Raw genomic sequence first — 20,299 nt, forward strand, 5'->3', positions numbered from 1 at the left:
TGTTGGTCCGTGTGGTTTTTGAAACCCGGGTGAAAAATCCCCCCTAGCAAGAAACCAAGAGGAAAAAGCGTTCCGAGAGAAGAGGGGTGGTCGCAGGAATGCTGAGCACACTGTGTGGATCGATGATGTGCTGTCTTCTGGGTCAAAGGCACCCGTGGGACCAAGACTTCCTTGGAGGGGCTTCATGACAGGAAGCTGCTTTCTCTGCTGGACTTTCAGCCAGAGGGGTGGTGAGCGGACCAGCTGGTGTCATTCGGTGGAGTGACGTGGCTTGCTCTGCTCCCTTTCTCCATGCAAGGTACCCTGTCAGCGAGCGCTCCTGCAAAGCAGACAAGCAGAGGGGGTCAGGGTGAGCAGCAGGAGGCTCATTGCAGGCAGGCTGGGCACTGCCTGAGCTCACGTCCCACCCAGCCTCACGCTGGGCAGGCAGCCAGGCCGAGGCACAAGCCCACTGCTCCGGCCTCGCCTGCCCCTCATGTCTCAAGGGCCTTTGGGACACACAGCCTCCAAGGTTGCTGGAGAGGAAGATGGAGGAATTCCTGTGATAAAAAGCTGGAAACTGATATAATTATAGTTCATTCTCAACAACACCCTGGCAGTCATAAGCTCCTGAGTCTTAGTGTTTCTAGGTGCTACTGGGAGATACACCATTGCCTCGTGTGCTTCTACTTCCCTTGTCTGCTGGCCATGTAAGCTACCCAGCAGGGATTGTCCCTTCTGTCACCCTACACAGGGAGCTTCAGACTTCATCTCTTTGGATGGGATCTGCTGTCCCCCGCAGATCTGGACTGAAACTCTGTAGTACTTATCAGCCTTAGTTTTGGTTCTGGGGCACATTTTCCTTCTCAGTCTGCTCTATGATCTCCCCTTCACATTGGCTCCTCTGCAATCCCTCTCAACAATGTGCCTGTATCCCCTTGCCAAACTTCCACTCTTCTTAAAGCAGAGACTGGAAGGCACATGGAATATGTCGACCAGCATAAACTTTCATGGCATGGAGACCATGATATCTAGGTTAAGGAGTAATGTTTGTGCTTTCAGGCAATGTGCCCAGTGAGATGAGCCTCTTTGTGTGTACAGAGAGCTGTGAACAAGAACTAGACTGAGAATTGGGATGTATCCACCCACTAAGGTGAAGTACACGACTGCTTTCCGTCACATTTTTTGGCTTGGAGCCTTGGTGTAAAAAGGGAAGCAGAGAAAATTAAACCTGTAATGTCTGTATGAAGCCTCATGCTGCTCTCCCCATACATCAACGGAAATGGATTTCCATCCCGAACCAGTTTCATGGTACATGGTACAGCACAGACCAATGAGGGATTTGTGAGGGAAGGCATAAAGAAGCTCAGTGGCTCTTGATGCTTTCTGCATGGAGCAGTCATTTAGCTGTGTAAGTTCTGTCTATTTTCCCCTGGTGCAGATGGACTCAGTGTAACAGGGTGTGCAGAACAGGGAGAAGGACCTTCCCTGTTGACTGGCTCATACGGCAGTAATCACGTTTGATGAATGCATCTTTGTAGCAATCAAGTTACAAAATAAAAATCCCTATCAGGCATAGCATGCAAAGTTCTATAAAGAAATGAGAACACACTAGTCATCACTATTTCAGAGTTCAATGCTATGCACCTCGTGCCAGCACTACCGTGCATGACCAGCACAATAAAGTCAGCTATTTATATCTACCCCAAAAAAACCCAAATTACTTTTAAGGAGAGCAACATATGCTCTTCACCCTAGCTGAACCTGACTTCAACACACATCAAATATTGCTGATCAGATAGAAATATTGCATCAACCACAAAAGAATTTTCATCAGGGTAAAGCCATGGAGTTGAGCTTATGTGAGTTGTGCTGAGGTAAGCACACTGGGTTTTGCTTGCTTTCCAAAGTCAAGTAGGGCTGGACTGATCCTGGGTTGGAAGACCACCTAGAAGTTAGAGGCAGGCTGTAGTTCAAACCCAGGAAGCAGCATGGAAAAGTTGAGGGAAAGAGAACAAGTAAAAAGGCTCATTTCTGTCCTACTGTTAACGTAGGGGGGAAGGAGAATAACTCAACTGGATGATGACCCAGCTCAAGCAGGTGGCTTGGAGGTTCATCTGTGTGGGCTCAGATAGTGATGCAGTGCTTCCATGCAACAGGTGAGGGCTGCACTGGTGCCCTGCATGGCTCTTAGTCAAAACCTGAGCTACCGGCAACTGCGGCACAGGCTGCACCCACCCACACAGAGCTTCTTCTTTGGCTGAAGCCTGATGTGAGGATTTAAATCCTCGCTCAGAGAAGCATAGAATTAGAGCATGGCAGGTCAATTTGGCAGTTCAGGAAAAGCCTTCCCACTCTTTGCTCCCTCTCTGCAGTTACCCAGCTCTTTCCAGGGGCTGTTGCAGAGCTACAGCCCTTTGTCCTGTGATGGGAAGCTTGGTCCAGCTTGGTAGAGGCAAATGCTGGAAGTGTTCCTCACTTCCCTGCCCCTCCATGCTGAGGAGCTGGGGGGCTCAGACGTGGGGACATGTCCTTCTTCTGCTCCCCCACACCCAGGCACTGATCCCTGTGTATCTGCTCCCAGCACTACCCCAGCAGCCAAGCATGGCAGCATGCTCCTGATGGCCACCAGAAATAGCTGCTTTTACACAGTGTCCTCCCCAGTCATGTCCTGCTCCCTCAGAGGGGCCGTGTCATTGACATGGCTTTGGACTCATACACACATCCAGACACACACAGAGTTTTTTCTATGGTTGCTTCTCTGTCATTCCATGCCCCATTGAACATTTCTGTCTCCAGATTCACATCTTATTGTTCAGGAAAAATTAGACACTGGGTGGGGAAGGCTGAAACAACTGTTGATGTGGACTGGCATGGCAGAGTTTCCATAATTTCGCACAGCACTTAATTCACCCAAACAATGAACGCTGATGTGCTAAAAGAGGCCTGGTTCATCTGGGACATGCATGGCCCTAGAGTAAAGGCACTGAAATTATTTTCTCAGGGAAACTGCTCTGAAGATAAACCACAAGAGTGCAGCTAAAGTCAGCATGGAAGCAAGCTCAGCCCTGGAAACACTCAAGAATCATCTGTTACTTGTAATAGTTCTGTAATTTTCTATTTTTTTTTTTAACAATTCTTAAAGCAGTTCAAGCTTCTTCATTAAAACCTTCCCCTTTGAATACTCTACGATTTATCTTTCCATGAGCTAATGGAAGGGATGCCACATCGCAAAAGACTGAGAGGACTTTAAGCACAAATGGGAAAACAAGCTGAGTCCTTAAGCACCAACTCTGGATTTCAAAGATAGTGATTTCCTTCTGCTCTGACCTTGTAAGCTGAAGATCCTCCTCAGCTTTGGGTCACCTGTGGAACTCAGGCTCCCCCTTCTACTGAAACATGAGCTGCAATCTGAGCAAACATTGTGACTTTAGGGAATGCACTGGGGAAGAGCCCTGGGATTTGCCTTTTATGCCTAGGCAGAAGAAGTGGTAAGGATACCTCCAACGCTATGAATTGTTGCGCCATTTTCTCCAGGCTGTTACTGACAGGGGGGTCCCTGGTTTATATTTTCTGAGGTATGTAGGTGGATCATGCAAAGAGGAAAATGCCATCACAGTTCTAGACTTCTAATCTCTACATTGGAAGTGTATGGCAGACCACAGAGCCTGCCAGGGCCAGTCCTGATTTATACTGCGGTAATTTGGTATATCTCCACAATAACAAGGCAGCCCAGTCTCCGCGGTTAGTGCAGCACCAGTGTGTTTGCCAGCCTTGTAAGTATTGTGCTTTGCCCCACCAGTGGGCAGATGTGGCAGAAGATATGATTTTCCTCTGAAAAAAAACCAGCCAAATTTTCAGTGAATTGCCCCGTTCTAAGATGGGATTAAGGTGAAATTTTGCAAGGTATTTTTAAAAAAATAACAAAAAAGCAACACCCCTCCTTCCCCCACCAAAGACCAAACCAAAAAACCAAACCGAACCAAACAAAAAACCACTGCAAACTGAAAAACTGAAATAGAAGGGAAACCAAAATCCAGACAGTTTCTACTCTCCTATCCTGAAAACAGGCAACCACTGTGATGTGATAACCCTTCTTTAAACCTCCAATTCTGACTGAATCAGATTAGTAACTCCAACTTGTGTTTCAGCAGTCTCCTGTGGGCCTAAACCACTATTCCAAGGTGCTTCTCAATTTTCTTATTCAACCTGATCTCTCCAGTAAAACCAGTTAATTAGCCAGAGAAAGGCAGTTTAACTGTTGATAGTGTATGGAGGATGGGTGTCTAGCTGAGCCACAGCCTGTACCTCCCTGGGAAAGTCCTCCTCACCTGGGCTACACCTGGGCCTGGCTTTTCAACCTGAAATGCTATTGTGGGCCACAAATACATAAATAATTGCTACAAAAATTGTAACAATTACAATAACAAAACTTTCTGAAGCAGCAATCAACCTTCTTAGTGAAAAGTTTCAGCATCCTGTATCAGGAAGCAATCAATATTTTCCCATTTTCCCATGAACAACTCCACTGTCCATAACCATCCAGAGCTGCATGCCTGGCAGTGTCCCCACAGGGTTTCTCCCTGGTTTTCATAGCTCTTGTTCTGGTTCTTTTCAGGCCTAAGCAAGAGCAGATGCAGACTCATCCAAAAGCAAGGGGGCATGCCCAGGTGGCAAAAAATGTCATGTGGATTATCTTGTGGGAGAAAGAAGAGGAAAAACTCATCCAGAACACAAAAGGAGCAAGTGGGTGAGACCTGGCATAGACCTCAGTGCAGTGCCAGGCACCTTAGGCCATCTTCCTTATCCTCAACACTGAACTGGGCACTGAAAAATCTGCATGGGGCAATAGATTTTCTCTATTTCTCACCCCAAGAAGACAGGAACAATGTATTTACCACCAAGATAACCATTTCAGCAATAATTGGTAAACTGCTTCAAATAAAACTGAACTGGATTTTTAACTGATCTTTGAAATTTAGGGTCAGAATTTTCAGTGACTTCATCATGTATCTTTTCTACTTGTGTTCAAGATTCCCTCAACTGGAGAATTCCTGTGGGAAAAGGCTTTTTTTTTTCTCTCCTCTTTTTGGATAAAGAACTTAGAAGAGGCAGCACAAGTGGTTCATGAAACCTTATAAATATCTGGAGCATAAGCAGGCGACACGAAGTTTTACATTTAACCACGTGGGCTCCAAATAAGAGGCTGAAAATTGCTTTAACCATAGGTTTCAATATCAATCACCTGATGATGGGATGCAGATCTTTCCAGAGAGGTCAGAACTCCATAGTTATTTCACTCAACACTACCCAATCCCAAAACCCCCTATTTCTTAATTTTTTTTTTTTTTAATATCTGCTTTTATAGAGGATGATTAAATCACACAGCATGAAAGTCCAAAACTGGGACTGGAAGATGGAGCACAGCAGGGAGTATGGGTGTCCTCTCAGCAAACACAGTTCAGCCTCTTTGCCTTCAGATAATTTGTTATTGAAGGTTGGCTTGAATTTAAGGCAGCAATGTTTCAGAAACACTTGGAAAAGCAAGCCAGCTGCAGGGCGGATATCATTACAAATTGAGACACATGTTGTACAGGAATACCATTCTTTTCAAATACCAAAGTTGTGTCTGGGGAAGTAAAGCCATGCAAAGGAGTCGGAGGCAGATCTGTAACGTGCCGAGGGCCTTCAGCTTGCATTAGAGGCACCAAGAGCTGAGAGCATACAGTACTGAGCAGGATCAAGCCCAGATATTAAATCAGCTGTAATTTTCATGGTAGAAGCAAACATTAAATAGTTGAGGGTTCTGCAGAATGTTAGAGGTTACTTTGATTCACGGCTCTCACGAGATGATCACACACGTTTCCAAAGACAACTTTCAGTCCTGCAAGTGCACTGCAGCTCATCAAAATAATGTAAATAAGGTCATGATTAGTAGGTCTCAGCTGAGAGGCTTTGACTGGTGGAGGCACACAGAAACATGCTTACATTTATGGGACTCAGCAGGTAATCTGGAAACAAAAATTACTTCAGAAAGTCTGGCTTGTCACTGTCTGATTTCCTCCTGACTTCTCTTCAAAGAGTTTTGTTTCTAGTTTGCTTCAATCTTCCACTGTGTTCTTAAACAATAATTTAATTTTATTTTACAATATATGGCTCACTGCTTGAGTATGTCCAACTTTTTCACAACCACAGTCCTCAAAAGTGTTTTGCTCCTTTCTCTCCCACTTTCAGGTATTGCTCATAGTACTGTTAAATAGTTTATAAGCTCCTCACAGTTGTTCAGAGCTCACTGCTCCGCACTCAAGTTGGCCACAGCGTTTCAGGGTCAAGCTTCACAAAGGCTGTGAGGTGCTTAGCTCCTCATCAGATTACAGTGGCAATCAGACACATACCATCCAGCATCTTGGCCCCTGCATGTCAAGGCAATCGATGTCTTGATGATGTTTTTACAAGTGTTTTTACAAGAGTCTGTTTTACTATGGTCTTTGTTGTTAGGGACTCTGTATTTAATTATGAGTTGTGCTTTCCTCCCCACCCCCATAAAATTTCCCTGCACTACTGACTTCAGTAGCTCAACAGCACAAGGACAGGCTGATGAAGAGCTCGAGTCTCCCCATAGGGCTGTTTCACACTTAACACTTTCAGTGCAGCCAAACCTGCTTTGAACCAACTTAAATAAGGAGAACATTTTAGACCTTATATGTATAAAAGTACCTGATCAGTCTCTAAAGCCTGGCAAAGAATTATGAGCAACTCATTGTTTCAATATGAATGTTGGTTGTACCAACTTAGGGAATGGCATGGTGCTTATTTCAGTTCAAATGATATTAATTTCATACGACAATTAAAATTATCAACAGCAAGTAAGCACCAAAATTCTCTCTGAAATCAGTGGTCTGAGGACCTGGGAGCTGTCAGGTAGACTACAGTCTGTAGGTGTCATAGGCTCTTCAGATTTCTGTTGGTCTGTCAACTGAGCTATGCTTTTCTTTGCTGTCAAATTCTGGCCACGTGTTTTGTTTGCCAACAGCCCTAGATGCTTATTACCTTTACAAATCAGACCAGGTGTAGTTGTTTTCTAAATGGAGTTCAAGAATCAGATTTCATATTTGAAACATGTGCCCTAGGAGGTTTTATAGAAAAGCAGGAGGAGCCCATCAGAAATCAGCACTTGCTCCTTTGATTCAAAGAGTGTGCAGTGATCTATGGCAGTGTACCACGAGCCTGCTATTTACTGCCACTGAGACGGAAGTTAGCACTCCCACACCCCGGCAGCAAGATGTGGGAGCTGAAAGCTACCCTGGAAGTATGTCATTTTATACTTCACTATTTTGAGAACCTTTTTTTTTTTCTTTCTTTTTTTTTTTCTTTTTTTTTTTTTCCCCTGGGAAATCCTTTTTCTGATTTTATATACCTGAGAAGGTATACATGCAATTTTGAAACATAAGATCACACTGCTAGAGTCAGGCAGCTCTCAAGGGTAAAGCTTCAGTTCCCAGCAAATGTGTTTAAGGCTTTGTGTGTTAAAAGTCTCTCCTCTCCCCCTTTGGACAAATGGAAAATTTCTGTAGGCTCATAAGAAGCCAGGTGAAGGAAAACTTCTGAAGCAGAAGAGTAGGTGTTAAATGTATGAGTCCAATTACTCTGCTGATTTAAATTAGTTTGGCATCAGTGGAACTATATTCAGTTAAATTAGCTAAGGCTCTGGCCCGTACTACCGTGTCAACAAAGATGGCTAGCATAGAAATGTGTTCAAATATAGAAAAACTGTTTTCAAGTATATCTTTGAGGTCAAATTTTTCCCTCATCATAGCAAGCTGGGCAGAGTTAAGAAAGTCGTTGGTAGACAGACACCACAGTGACAAGGGAGAGATAAAACCTCTTAGGCTAAAAAAAAGGAGGAGGTTAATAGCTACGCCCCTTGCCCCAGGAATCCAGACCAGAGCAGGAAATTTTGTGCTGGACCATTATGGGCAGAGGAGCTCAAAGCAGGATATATATTACTTCTGCTCCGAACTGAGTGTTCTGCATGCCATATATTTTTAAAAGTACAATGCATGGACTAGACAGCTGAAGGTTTGGGCCTTTCATAGAGCAGAGGCTGACCCTGGGACATCCAGGTTGGCTCTGTAGGTAGCCATACACCTACTATTTCCATTACTTCTGGAAGAAATTCTGCTGTCACAAGCAGAAAAACTCCTTCCTTTCCTGACCCCTCTGTCCCCAGCACAGGATTCTCTACACATACACACATATGCACCCACAGAAGCTAGTTGTGAGTTTAGCATGTGCCACTTCATTTTCTCATTTAGTTTAACATAACTATCATGTTAAGTCCAAGCAGAACTCAGTGTTTTCATTTCTTTGCTTTAGGAAACATTGACATCAAAGCTAGTGGGTTAAAACTGATCCCGCCAGGGCATAAAGCATGTAAGCAGGCAACACTAACACTGCTAATTTTAGAAACTCACATTGCTCAAACTCGAAAATATAACGCTCAACAGAATATTCTTCCCAGCTTCATTCCTTTATCATAGCAGGACTTTGGCACTGAGACATCTTTTGATAGTCTTTCAAATTGCATCAAGCTAGAACAGCTTGACAGTCCACATCCTGATGGAGAAACTAAACTTTAACATCAAGGATTATGCTGCTGATTAGCACTTCCAATAATCAAGTAATTGGTACATTAAATAATCCAGAGACTGGCAACTTGCCTGAAAAGGTCACGCTTGCACTGATTCCTTTTTAGAGAATCCGTGTTGCTGCTACATGAATTCAATCTGTCTGTCCAGAACTCTAGCGTAAAAATATTTGGCTAATTTCCTTCTTGACACACAATTTGATGGGAAATAAAATCCAGGAAAAGTTGCACATTAGGGCAATATGTTCAGATTTTCCAATTCGGGTAGGTGAGAAGCAAGAGAGAAAAAGACAACTGGCTGGACTTATTTTCTCCCAGTTAAGTGTGGCCAGGGCTATCAATACAAACCTCCAAAGGACCAAATCAATATATTTGTTAGTGCAGCTTCTATCCTCTTTGTAATTTACTAGAATTTCTATGAGGCTGGAGTCTATCTTAAGGTATCCCCCCCACAGCTGGATTGCAGAAGGAGAAGGGTTTTATCTCCCTGTTTCCTGAGGCTGGGCAGGAGAAAGTAACCCATGGGCATGGCAGAGGTCAGGGCTGCGGTGCAAGAGGCTACACTGACGCTCTCCTCCCACTGTTGCCCCCTCTGCATAGACAGACAGACTCTGAGCCCTGCTCAGTCCCCACAGGCAGGGAGGGAAGAAATCTAAGGCAGAGCCCTTTTGTTCCCCCCAGAGTGGCTATGACCAGCAATGCTGAAATAGCGAAAGAAGGGCTCTGCATGAAACCACAAAGTCCTCACCTCAAATCAATCATCAGAACCGCACAAATCACTTGTGCGTGCCTTGAGACGCTCAAAACCCACCCGCGTTTCATTGAGGTACCCACTGGAATGAGATGGTTACCATGCTGTTTACGTCTGCAGAGTATTTGGAGTATCCTCTTTCCCTTGGAGCACATAAGGACCCTGGTCTCCCAGATCTTCTACTTTTCTTTTTCCAGAGGAACGAGGGGATGAACACAGACAAATAGCCCCCACCATGCCGTGCTATGCCACTGCACAAGCCCCATAGTTATGGCAGACACCTAGGCTAGGCTTCCTAACTTAGAGCATCTATGTGGACATCTATGTCTGTGACAGCCACCCTAAGTTTCCCTCACTGCAGGCAGAAATAGGCACTCCTAGGGCACAATTCATCTGAGCTGTCTTAGTTGTTGACTCTGAGATGAGCTCAGCTGTCTCTTTCAAGTGCCTGCTTCTCTAGGTTGATTTTAAAGAGAGTTTAGACAATTATCTCAGCTTCATCTTTTTTACAGATGTCTATATTGGGTCAGATTAATCTTGCCTGGCAACCTGAAAACTTTCCTGTAAGACAACCCTTACACTGAGGCAAAGAAATACATAAAACTCAGGATGAAAGGGAAAATGGTTATTCCTGAGGATAATCACAGTGGCAATTATTGACATTTAGAGAACACAAAGGGCTGAGGACAGTAACTGAATGATAACGAATCCTTGTCTTTCCAATGCAGATTGTTCCATTTGCCCACTTTCTCTCTCAAATGCTACCCATGAAGTCATGTCATGAATAATCACGTCAACAGGCAAAAATACACAACTCGGTGAAGCCAGAACTTTCTGAGGGTTTAAGCTCTGGCTTTGAACGATACTAAACTCCTCTTGGGACTGGGACCTTGAAGAGGTTGCATTGCTGCAGCCCAGATGGTCCAGGCAAGCAGAAATGGATGCAAAGAACCAGCCTGTCTTTGACTACAGAGTAAGCACATAAATGTGCAAGTCTTCTAGCATTGTTTTGAAATAAGCAGCTATGAGGAGCTTCAACGAGGTGGGAAAGGAAGGGTGAAAAACCATGGCTTTCCTAAAATTTAATAAAAAGGATACATCCAAATAGTGGCCTTCTCGCTAGATCAAATCACTACCCCTAGGTAGAAGCATGCAAACATTTATGAAGGGAATCTTTCAAGCTCCAAAGGTAACACCGGGGTTTGCAACAAAGATATTGCTGCTGAGGGACATACATTCCATACCTCAGGGGTGAGTTGGGGCATCCCCACTAATAGGACCTACGACTGTGTAAAGATCTTTATTTTTCATTTGACTTCCGAGTTACTGCATATGCTGATTACTAGTATAAGAATGTGATAGTTGTCCTCTCTTCTTATTAGTGTATCTTTTAAATGTGTAAACACACCGCTGAGAGCAAAGAATAATGGTTGTGTTCCACCGAAGAAAGTAAATAAATGCTGTTGGTGATCAAGAGAAGTAATGTTTCCAGCCCTGCAACCAGCACAGGGAATGAAGTGTTTACAGCTGAGGAGGGAGTCCTGACTATACTATATATCTTTGATGGTGCAATTAGCCACACTGATAGAGCAGGGAGATACTGCAATGGCCCAGATTACACAGCCTGCTGCTGCTGCTGCTATCTGTGGCTGTAGGTGCCAAACACCACTGCAGTCACTACTTGTGCTACCAGGGACAGGGATTTACTGGAGGCTACAGAATTTTCCACGGATTGTAATGAAATCTGGCATGTCACCAAGCCACATCCGGCAAACCATCAGTATTTTACTGCTGAACAGATTTCTTGCAACACCCACCATTTCCCCTTTTCCTGAAAGAACTTCTCCGTGCTTGTGCATCTAAATAAATTCCATTACATTAGTTTTGTTAAGGAATATATTCAGTGCAGGTAGCTCAGTGTGCAGCTGCAGTGCCAGCTGCAGGTTGAGCTCTGGGGGGGCAGGGAGGGCAAGCCTGAGCACCAGGGAAGAGGATAGGAATGGGCACTGATTCTTTCCATAATAAAGGACACAGGGTGACCAGACACTCACTCCCAACAACCACCAGACTTTCCTGTGCTTAGACTGTGAGGGTATAAAAGGTAAAAAAGCCCAGGGGTTCCTTTGTTCTGGATCCCTACTCAAAGGCATGAGCTAGAGCTGTTGTTTTGTTATTTATTTATTGCACCACGATGAAATTATTTTAAGGATTAGTATTTCTGAGAACTCTGCTATGGAAAACCAGGGGTTGAGCCAGTGAGGAAATCTGGTCTGATTGTGTGGGTGTGAGGTGTGTAGCTCTGGAGGGGCTTCTGTCCCAGTCAGGTGTGACCAGAGTGACTGCCAGGGCTGTTCTTGGATGGTCAGACAGGGAAGATTTGTTAGACAGTTTCTCACTCACAGGTTTGAAGCATCAGACACACACTAAACTAAGAGTTTTACAAAGATGCTATGCTATCAGAGGGATTCAGTAGGCTGGAAATTGGAAATGAAGGATGAGAGGTTTCTGCATCTGGAGCACTGTCCCTGGGCAAGGCATGAAGATTGGTGGAGTTACCCATATCTCTGCCTTGCTTTACAGCACTGCCAGGAGCCACAAACATTTACCAAGCACAGGACTGGGACAAATCCCAGCTGCTTTTCTGAGATGGGAGACTTGCACCAAAGGCAGTTACCTCAGGTAAGGCAGTAAAGCCCCACGACAGAGGTTTTGCTGCAACAAGCTAAAATGGGCAGGTCCCAAACAGCAGGCAGTCCCCAAGCACCAATACATGGGAAAGGAAAGCTCATGGAGAGGAGTTCAGTCTCTAGAGAACAGCTCAGTGGAAAGCCAGGGTGTGGTCTGGAGGCAGACCAAAGTAAGGTGGTTGGAGGCAACCATTTGCTAAGTCCATTGGCTCTGAGCTAGCAGGAAGCTGCTAGGTCATCTGGCTCCATGCGATGCTGCAGGGCAATTTCAGTCATCGTGAAGGCTTGAGTTGCTGTGTAACTCAGCTGGAATAAGTAAGCACATTAATGGCCCAGACCTGTACCATATTCTAGGCAGAAAACCACTGACTTTGACATACACAGCACAACAACTTCACAGCCAGAACCATCACGATATGTTCTGTGAGCAAAAGTATAATGAGGCTGCTGATGAATGGAGCACTGACAAGTACATACGCAATACAACAACAAAAAACAATGCTAAAACACAAATACCAATAGTTTTCTGAAAGTGCTCATAAATTGGAATTCATATCTTTCTGTTTCATACAGGCCACATCCACATGAGTTTGACCTCATACCTGAAAATACTGAATTCTATTCACACAGAAGGCAGTAGTGATTACACAAACCTTTACTTATTCTGATTTCGAATTCGGAGACACCTCCTTTTCAATGGTGGCTCCAGATCCTCTGGCCCTGTGCTGAGTATTGGCGTTGAGATAATGCACGGCGCAATAGCAGTCTTTTCTGCTGGTTTTGGCACAGGCTGGATCACGCAACCTGTCTTGGGCAGCATCCTCAAAGCATATGCGTGGTCCTCGTCTGCTGGATTGTTAAGGTTGGGGTCCTGTTTGTCTCCCCCAGCCAGGGGCTCTTCCCCAGTCTTCTTGCCAGCCTCTCCCTCAAGGTGGCAGTTTGACGCACAGTTGTTCTCCTTCACGGACTCCAGCTCGCTCACTGCCAGCTCCTCTGGGGGCTGGGGCTTTTTCGGCTCCTGGGGCGGCTCTGGGTTCTTGGAACCCTCTGTGCTCTTTGTGCCATTCACAATGACGTTGCACACCGCTGCGCCAGCTTCCAGTCCTGGCGTGCCAGAGGCCAAGGAGACGGGACAGCAGTGAGCTCCGTCACTGCACGGTAATGTTTTTGAGTCAACTGGGCTGCAGTTGTCCCTGCAGTCACTGCAGTTCCTTTTGTCTGAGCTACCAAAAGCCAAATTTACAACACTGTTAGGTTCACGTTCCACTTTCACTTGGGCATGTAGGGCCCTGTGGATGACATTGTGCAGCCTAGACCGGTGGCCTACTGTTAGGTCTATCACACCATCCTGTGGACCCTGCAGCACACTGGGGAAACCAAATTTACTGTTCACTGGACTACTAGGTCTGACAGTCAAATCAACAACTTCATTTTTACTGTGCTCCTGAAGCACTTTAGCTTGATTAAGGGACTGGCCTGAGCAGCTCGGTGATGAGTCAGAGGATTTGGATGATCCTTGCTTTGACTCTCGAGGGGATGAAGAGCTATTGGTTGGCTTTGCCCCAGGCGTCTCGCTGGAGGTACTCGGAATGAAGCTTTCGCCGTTGCTGGAGAAGCCATTGGGGGGTTTGGAGTCGTTGATGTGAGGGATGGGGATGGGAATGGGGATGGGAACGGGCAACGGGACAATGACAGGATATGGCACTAGTAGAGTTGGGGGTGGCACCAGTGGGGCAAGGGATGGCAATCCAAAGTTCATCATCTGTGGCATAGGCATAGGGCCATTTGGCATCATGCTGACAGGGGGGAAGGGGAGACTGGGCAAAGGAGCTCCGGGAGGGGGAGGCGGCAACAAGCCCGGAGGATTCCCAGGCATGGTAGGAGTTGTGGGGGGATGGATATGGGGGGAAAGCATTGGCCTGTGCATGGGGCTAGACGTGGGACCCATATTTCTGGGACCACCTGGTGGAGGACCGATTCCAGGAATCATTGGATTTGACAGAGGGCTGTTAGGATTTGAGGCATGGTGAGGTGGCCCACGAATAAATGGCGGACGGATTTGCTGCATAATTTGCTGTTCCATGAATATGGGCAGAGGAACTGGCCCACGGTTTGTCATCACCATGGGAGGACTGCGAGGTGGGACACCAATTGGAGGCACAATGCTAGCAGGTGGCTGGACAGAAACCGGTGGAATATTTGGATTCTCACTGATGGGAATAGGTTTGGGAACTGGCGTGGGGATTTTAGTGACAGAGCAGTTGGCAGTGTCAGACGGAGAGGCAGTGGTAGACGCTGATGGTCCAGGGCCTTGAATTTGGCCAGCTGCAGACGCTGGGGATGGGGCTTTTCTCCGAGCATCTGCTAGCGGTATATTCCAAGAATCTGGAGTCAGCAGCTGCACCCCAGTGCCTTCTGCTTTATTTTCGACTGGAGGATGTAATGTACTGCACAGTCCAGCTGGAAGATTGGCCTGTGTCTCTTTGTAGAAAATGTCCATTTTGTACTGATTGAGACATTTTGCACTGCAGAACTGAAGCCTTCTTTCCCCGTCCCCAAAATCCAGATACTCTTTTGTGTGTCTTATGTGCTTACACCAGTCACATACCTACAACACAGTAATAAAATCAAATCAGGTAAGAAAATCAATCTTCTCTTCATAGTGTTATTTTAAAAGTAATTTTTCAGTTGCTAAATACATTATCTTTCTAACAGGAAAAAAAGAAGTTACATTTGAGAAAGTGGCACCTTTTTTTTTTCCTCCAACATATTAATGAATTGATGCCACTCCCTTTTTAGGCTCCTATGATCTCAGTTCTACCTTGTACGATACATTATACATCTTAAACCCATAGCACAGAGAAGAATCCTCAGCTGTCATAAACTGTTGTAACACACATATGTAAGTATGCAAAGTCATATGAGTATGGCTGTGATTACTCCTTGGTGGTAATCTAAGCACGCCTGTGCTATCTGAGATACCATACTACACAAGGAGTGTGAGAACCGGAAAAAGACTCAGAGAATTGCTGGAAATGAATGCAAACCATTTTCTGCTAAACTGCAGCACACAGTAACATTTAGTATTCTACTAAGGGTATCAAATAATAAGTTGGAAAGAGTGTGATATTTCAAAATGGCATCACAAAGCAAAAAGCATCATTGATTCTTTGCCCTTCATTCCAAGGAGAAACTTGGAAAAAGTCAGGATATTTGTGTAAGGCTCAAATAGTCCCAATTTGTGATGTTTCAGCAAGCTGGAATTATTTTCTGAGCTGTTTGCCCGCTTTTGTGTACAAGTCACTTTGAGTAAAACTTCTTGGCAAGCAAGGACCTGTTTAGCAACTTCTCAAATACTACAGCAAAAAGTTTGCATTGCAGGCTCAATTTTGTTTTGTTTCTCTGCTTTCCATTTAATCCTTTTTTATGTTGCTATTGGTGTGGTGAAGGCACAGCCAATTTTTTTAAAAAAATAAGGCTGCAGAACTAATTAAGCTGTGAAAGGTTTTCCCAGTTGTAAACCACTAGAAACCAAAGTTCAAAAAATAGTCATTCTAGGCTTCAGAATGCATTACTTCAGAGAAATTATTGTGATTTCATTAACACATTAATTTTGCAACACCAACAGCTCTCACAGATGGTGAAGACATGATCTACAATTCAAATATGACTCTTGTTTGCACAAATGCCTTTCCTTCATATGGCATTTTAAACAAGAATTAATATGAGTAATCTTGCCATAGCTATAAACAGATAAACAGATGTCAGATTTTTCAGTGCCTCACTTTTCTGACAGAATTTTACACACACAAACCCCCCCCCCCCCCCCTTTTTGGTCATTTACATTAGTTCTCAAAATACTCCACTGACAGTGATTTTTGGGGCTTTCTATCAGCATCTTGAGTCTATGACCATGTCATAGTATATCCCGGTATTGCTTGTTCTGCCTTTTCCAAATGGCCTGTATTAGCTTGTTTTGAAATTACTCTATCTTTTGTACAAAGGAAGAAAATACACTAAAAACCCCAAAGACTATGATTGTGAAAAGACTGCATTAAAAGGATAATTAATTTTAATAACTATTGGCCATATAAACAATTCAAAACAACATATGCTGGGCATCTGATTACCCATCTCATTTAACTCTCAGCTTTCCTTTAATATAAACAGTGGCGACATTCTTGAGTTTTCAGTAATATATCTTTAATGTATAGAGACACACACACACACAGACAGTATGGTATGGCTATTAGCCCATTTAACTCCTCGACCTTTTGGCTATCCTGTCAGGTTGCTGTTTGTTTCCCTCTTGCTCCCCTCCCCATTCACACACAAATGCACACACTCCCTCTCTTTTATCCCAATATTTAAATCAAGCTAAATAATTAATTGACAAGTAGCAACTCCTAAGTCAACCCTGAAGTTTGGGAATGCAGGACCCAGATTTTTTAGCTTGGGCACACAGACACTGTGCCCCATGAGATAAAGCAGAGGGGGTGCTGGTGCTGCTCGGTGCATGCAGCATCAGCCAGGGTGTATTTCCAGCATGGTGCTCCATTGCAAGAAAGGAAATTTCCCGGTGCAAGCAAGTCCAGCCCTGCATTGAACACACAGTGACAATGTCACACCCTAAAACATGTGGACAAAAAGGCTGTCAAACGCACAGAACTGTTGAGATAAATGCCTGCACTGCCATGGTGTATGCATCCCCCCAAAAGTGGGGCAGATGGGAAAGCAGGAGTGTAGCAAGCAGGGCAGAGGGGACAATCCCACTTCCAACAGCTCCTGGATTTTATCAGGTATCAGCTCTCCGTCTGTTCCCCACAGGAAGGCGCAGTGGCCATCACAGACAGCCCTGGAGCTTGTGCTGCAAATAGTGCAAACACACAGCAGTGGGCACTGAACCATCCCACATATTTGGCATGGGTATGGGTTTTGCCACCCACCTGGCAAGTCAGCACACATGATGGAACCATCCTCTAATCAGTCTCCTGGAATTTTCTGGCTTGCCACTGTTTTCAAAGCAGACAAAAGGGGAATTTATGAGCCTACACCAGGAGGTAATAGGACACTACTTAACTCAGTGGAGCTGCTGAATTTACCTTAAAGTCATTTCTGAGCAAGAGCTCACTGCTGTAGCCACAAAATGCTATCTATTTTGCATGTATGGAATCAGCATGTACTCAACCACACTCCTCCTGCTGCTTGCAGAGTATGCTCTTGCCCCAAGGGCTGGCACAGATGCAGAGGGTCTCCACATGTACCCCAGGAGCTGTACAAAGAGGCACTAGGAGCCCCCAAACAACTCCTGAGGCAGGCTGGGTCAGGATAAAGCCCACCCTGGCCCATCACCATCTATTTGCAGTGGAAAGACAAGGAGGAGAGTGGCCTCAGAGGTGACTGCAGTAAAAAATGGAGCAGGACTTCAGGTGCAGCTGCAGTGAAGACTTGCCTTTCCTTTGGGACAAAGAAGTAAACCACCTTGTAAGACCGCTGCCAAAGAAGTGCCTGAGAAATATGAGAGAGTAAACCCAGTCTCCTTATCTTTCTAGGAAGAGCCTCATCTATGACCTTAATTAAAGGGACTGAAAGAGAAATACTGCCCCACAAAAAATTGTGGCATCTTTTCTAATAATTTAATTTTATTAGTTAGCATTTGAAAAATTCACTGAAACACTTCACTGTATTATTGCTGTATTGATTTGTTTATCTCCAGTGGGCTCCTGTGTCTCTCCTGGCTAAACAAATATTTTCTCTTCCTTGGTAAAATATTTAGAAATCCTGCTTACAAATTCTCTACTGATTTCTCCAGTTTTCAATAACTCACTAAGGAACAAGAAACTCTGAAACATGCTTGCCTCACTCACATATTGATCACAGACCCTTCTGTATATTTTATCACTAGATAAAATTAATTAAAGCCAGAGAAATTAAAGGCAGCAAATCTGTTTCTCTGAATACCATGCATAGACCAAATATTCAATAAATATCTCATTGATTTCATGCAATATCTCAAGGTGCTGAAGCTACAACATCAATGAAAAATGTCCATCTGCTACGTTCACGTATTTCATAATTTTCTTTTGGGTTTTTTTTCTCTCATTCTTTTTTTTTTATTTACATAAGCAATCAGTCTGTGCTGCTTAGTTAAGATAAAAGGTATAAAAATGTGGGACTCATATGCAGGTAATATGACACCTCACAATACCATACTAAAAGGCAGAAAAAGTCTCTACAACAACGAGGAAATTATTGGAGGAGAAAAAAATGTCACTTAAGAATTAATGAATCAAGTCTGTCTTAGAGAATTGATCATTTAAGATGAGGTCAATGAATTTATGATACAAATGGCTATATCACTGGAGGTAATAAAATGGAGCAATATCATTCATTTTACATTTAACTAATGACATTCTCAGAGTAATTACAGATTTCTTCTAAAAGCCTACTCTGATTAGTTCAGATGTGATAGGTGAAACATATATATCTCTCCATTCAATAAAATAACATTTTCTTATCTGTAGAACATACAACCGATGTCTTATTTTTATAAGTGCTTGCATTCTGTACAGAACATCACTGTTCTTCACAACCAGCTCAGAATTTCTCTGCTCGTGTATTCCCTTTCCTTCCCTTTTTCTGCCTCATCCCTTCCCCTTCATTGCACAACCAAGAGAAGAGCTAAACTGTTGCAGAGTGCTTGTTAACATTGCACACTGGATTTGGTAGCGCTTACGTGTGAGTATCGCCCTGGGCTTCAGTGGGATTAGTCACAAGCATTAATGCTGTAGGACCACATTTGGAGGGCCTGACCCAGCACTAGTGAAAAACAATGAAGAGACTCCTCTTTAATGCAATCCATTGGCTTTGGGTCTGTTGCTTAACACTGGACCCTGCTCACCCAGGAGTCATCAAGAGCTTTATTCCCAACCTCAACAACAGTAGAGGCACAGGCAGGGATTTTGGAAGGAACTGCAGAAGAAATATCTGGGAAGAAAATAAATGCTGTGAGACTGAGTTGCAGACATTTCCTAACAAACATAGGGAAAGCCACCATTTTGTACATTTCTACCAACAGGACGTTGGACCAGTAGTGGTGACACTGACAATGAGCATGAACATTTCCAAGACAGAGGGTCAAAACTTGCAAGGTGCTAACAGATCCCCGATGCACCTTCATATTCCTTGGAAAACACTTCTAGGACTGCTCTGGGGCAAGCACAACTCACACCATGAATGCCAGAACATGAATCCTGAATGACAGAAAGATCAGTAATAAGATAATGGCCTATCTCGTTCAGCTGGAACACAACAACCCTCAAGAAGATTAAATTTACCTAACTGGGGCATATCCAAGGCTAAACAACAGAATGAACATTCCTTCAGTACATTTAATGTATTTATATTTTGGTGGCGGGTTGCCAGTGTGCTACTTATAAGCTCAATGACTTGGTATCATTTATCCGCTTTCCTGTGAAACACACAGCAATCTACACCAGGAGACAACTCAGAAGACACTGCATCAGCAGAAACACAACTCGTGCCCGATACGGGAACACCGAGGAAGCCAGGACTGAGGGATCTTGTAACGCTCATGTGTCTCTAACACAAAGAGCGGGAATAAAGCCATTCCTGTTGGCATCCATATCTTTATTTTGATAGAAACATCCAAAGTGGAGTCCAGACGTGGCTACGAGGCTGCCTCGCAGGCACAACACAGGATCCTGCTGTGCCCAAAAGGGCTGCACTTGGACTTTAGGTACCAGGTAATTAATACTTAAATCAACTGGCTGTCAAATGCAGGCACAAAGTTCACACATCAGTGCAGTCCACCACTACCCTTTGAAGAATAATCTAGTATCAGACACTACTTCATTAAGAAATACACTTGGCAAAACCTGTTTGCAGAGGTATTTGCATCAGCCCTAGAGAAACCAGGAATAAGTAGCAATGGAAAAAACCCTGCTGTGATGAAAGAGACCCTGTGCCTCTTACACAATGCTTTGGACGACTTTCAGCTCCATGATAAAGCTTAGCGAGAGGACAGAAAGTGGTCACTAGGGCAAAGACATGCCATTTTCAGCTTCTCCAGAACCAGAGGGTGACTGACTAAGCTCCTCTCCTTGCTCAGGACAACGTCACTGGGCTACATCTTGCACTAGGGGGGGCTGAATCACATCTGAGGACCAGGCTTTTATCAAAGATGCTGAACAGATGCTGAAGACTATCAGAGAC

At 44.3% G+C, this 20,299-nt stretch overlaps 1 protein-coding gene across 2 annotated transcripts in view; it reads right to left on the reverse strand.

Moving 5' to 3' along the window:
• Nucleotides 1–232: 232 nt before the first annotated feature.
• Nucleotides 233–20,299, reverse strand: part of SOBP (sine oculis binding protein homolog) — a 112,396-nt gene continuing 92,329 nt past the window's right edge. For both annotated transcript variants that reach the window (XM_066179462.1, XM_066179461.1), the window contains 2 exons: nt 12,718–14,672; nt 233–319 (listed from right to left, as the gene is read on the reverse strand). In XM_066179462.1, the coding sequence (XP_066035559.1) occupies nt 12,720–14,672 (1,953 nt within the window). In that variant the 3' untranslated portion in view covers nt 233–319; nt 12,718–12,719. The remainder of the gene's footprint in view (nt 320–12,717; nt 14,673–20,299) is intronic.

Source organism: Chamaea fasciata, unplaced genomic scaffold (genome assembly GCF_029207755.1).
Source record: "Chamaea fasciata isolate MVZ Bird 193981 ecotype frontalis unplaced genomic scaffold, bChaFas1.0.hap1 SCAF_3, whole genome shotgun sequence".
Lineage (NCBI taxonomy): Eukaryota > Metazoa > Chordata > Aves > Passeriformes > Sylviidae > Chamaea > Chamaea fasciata.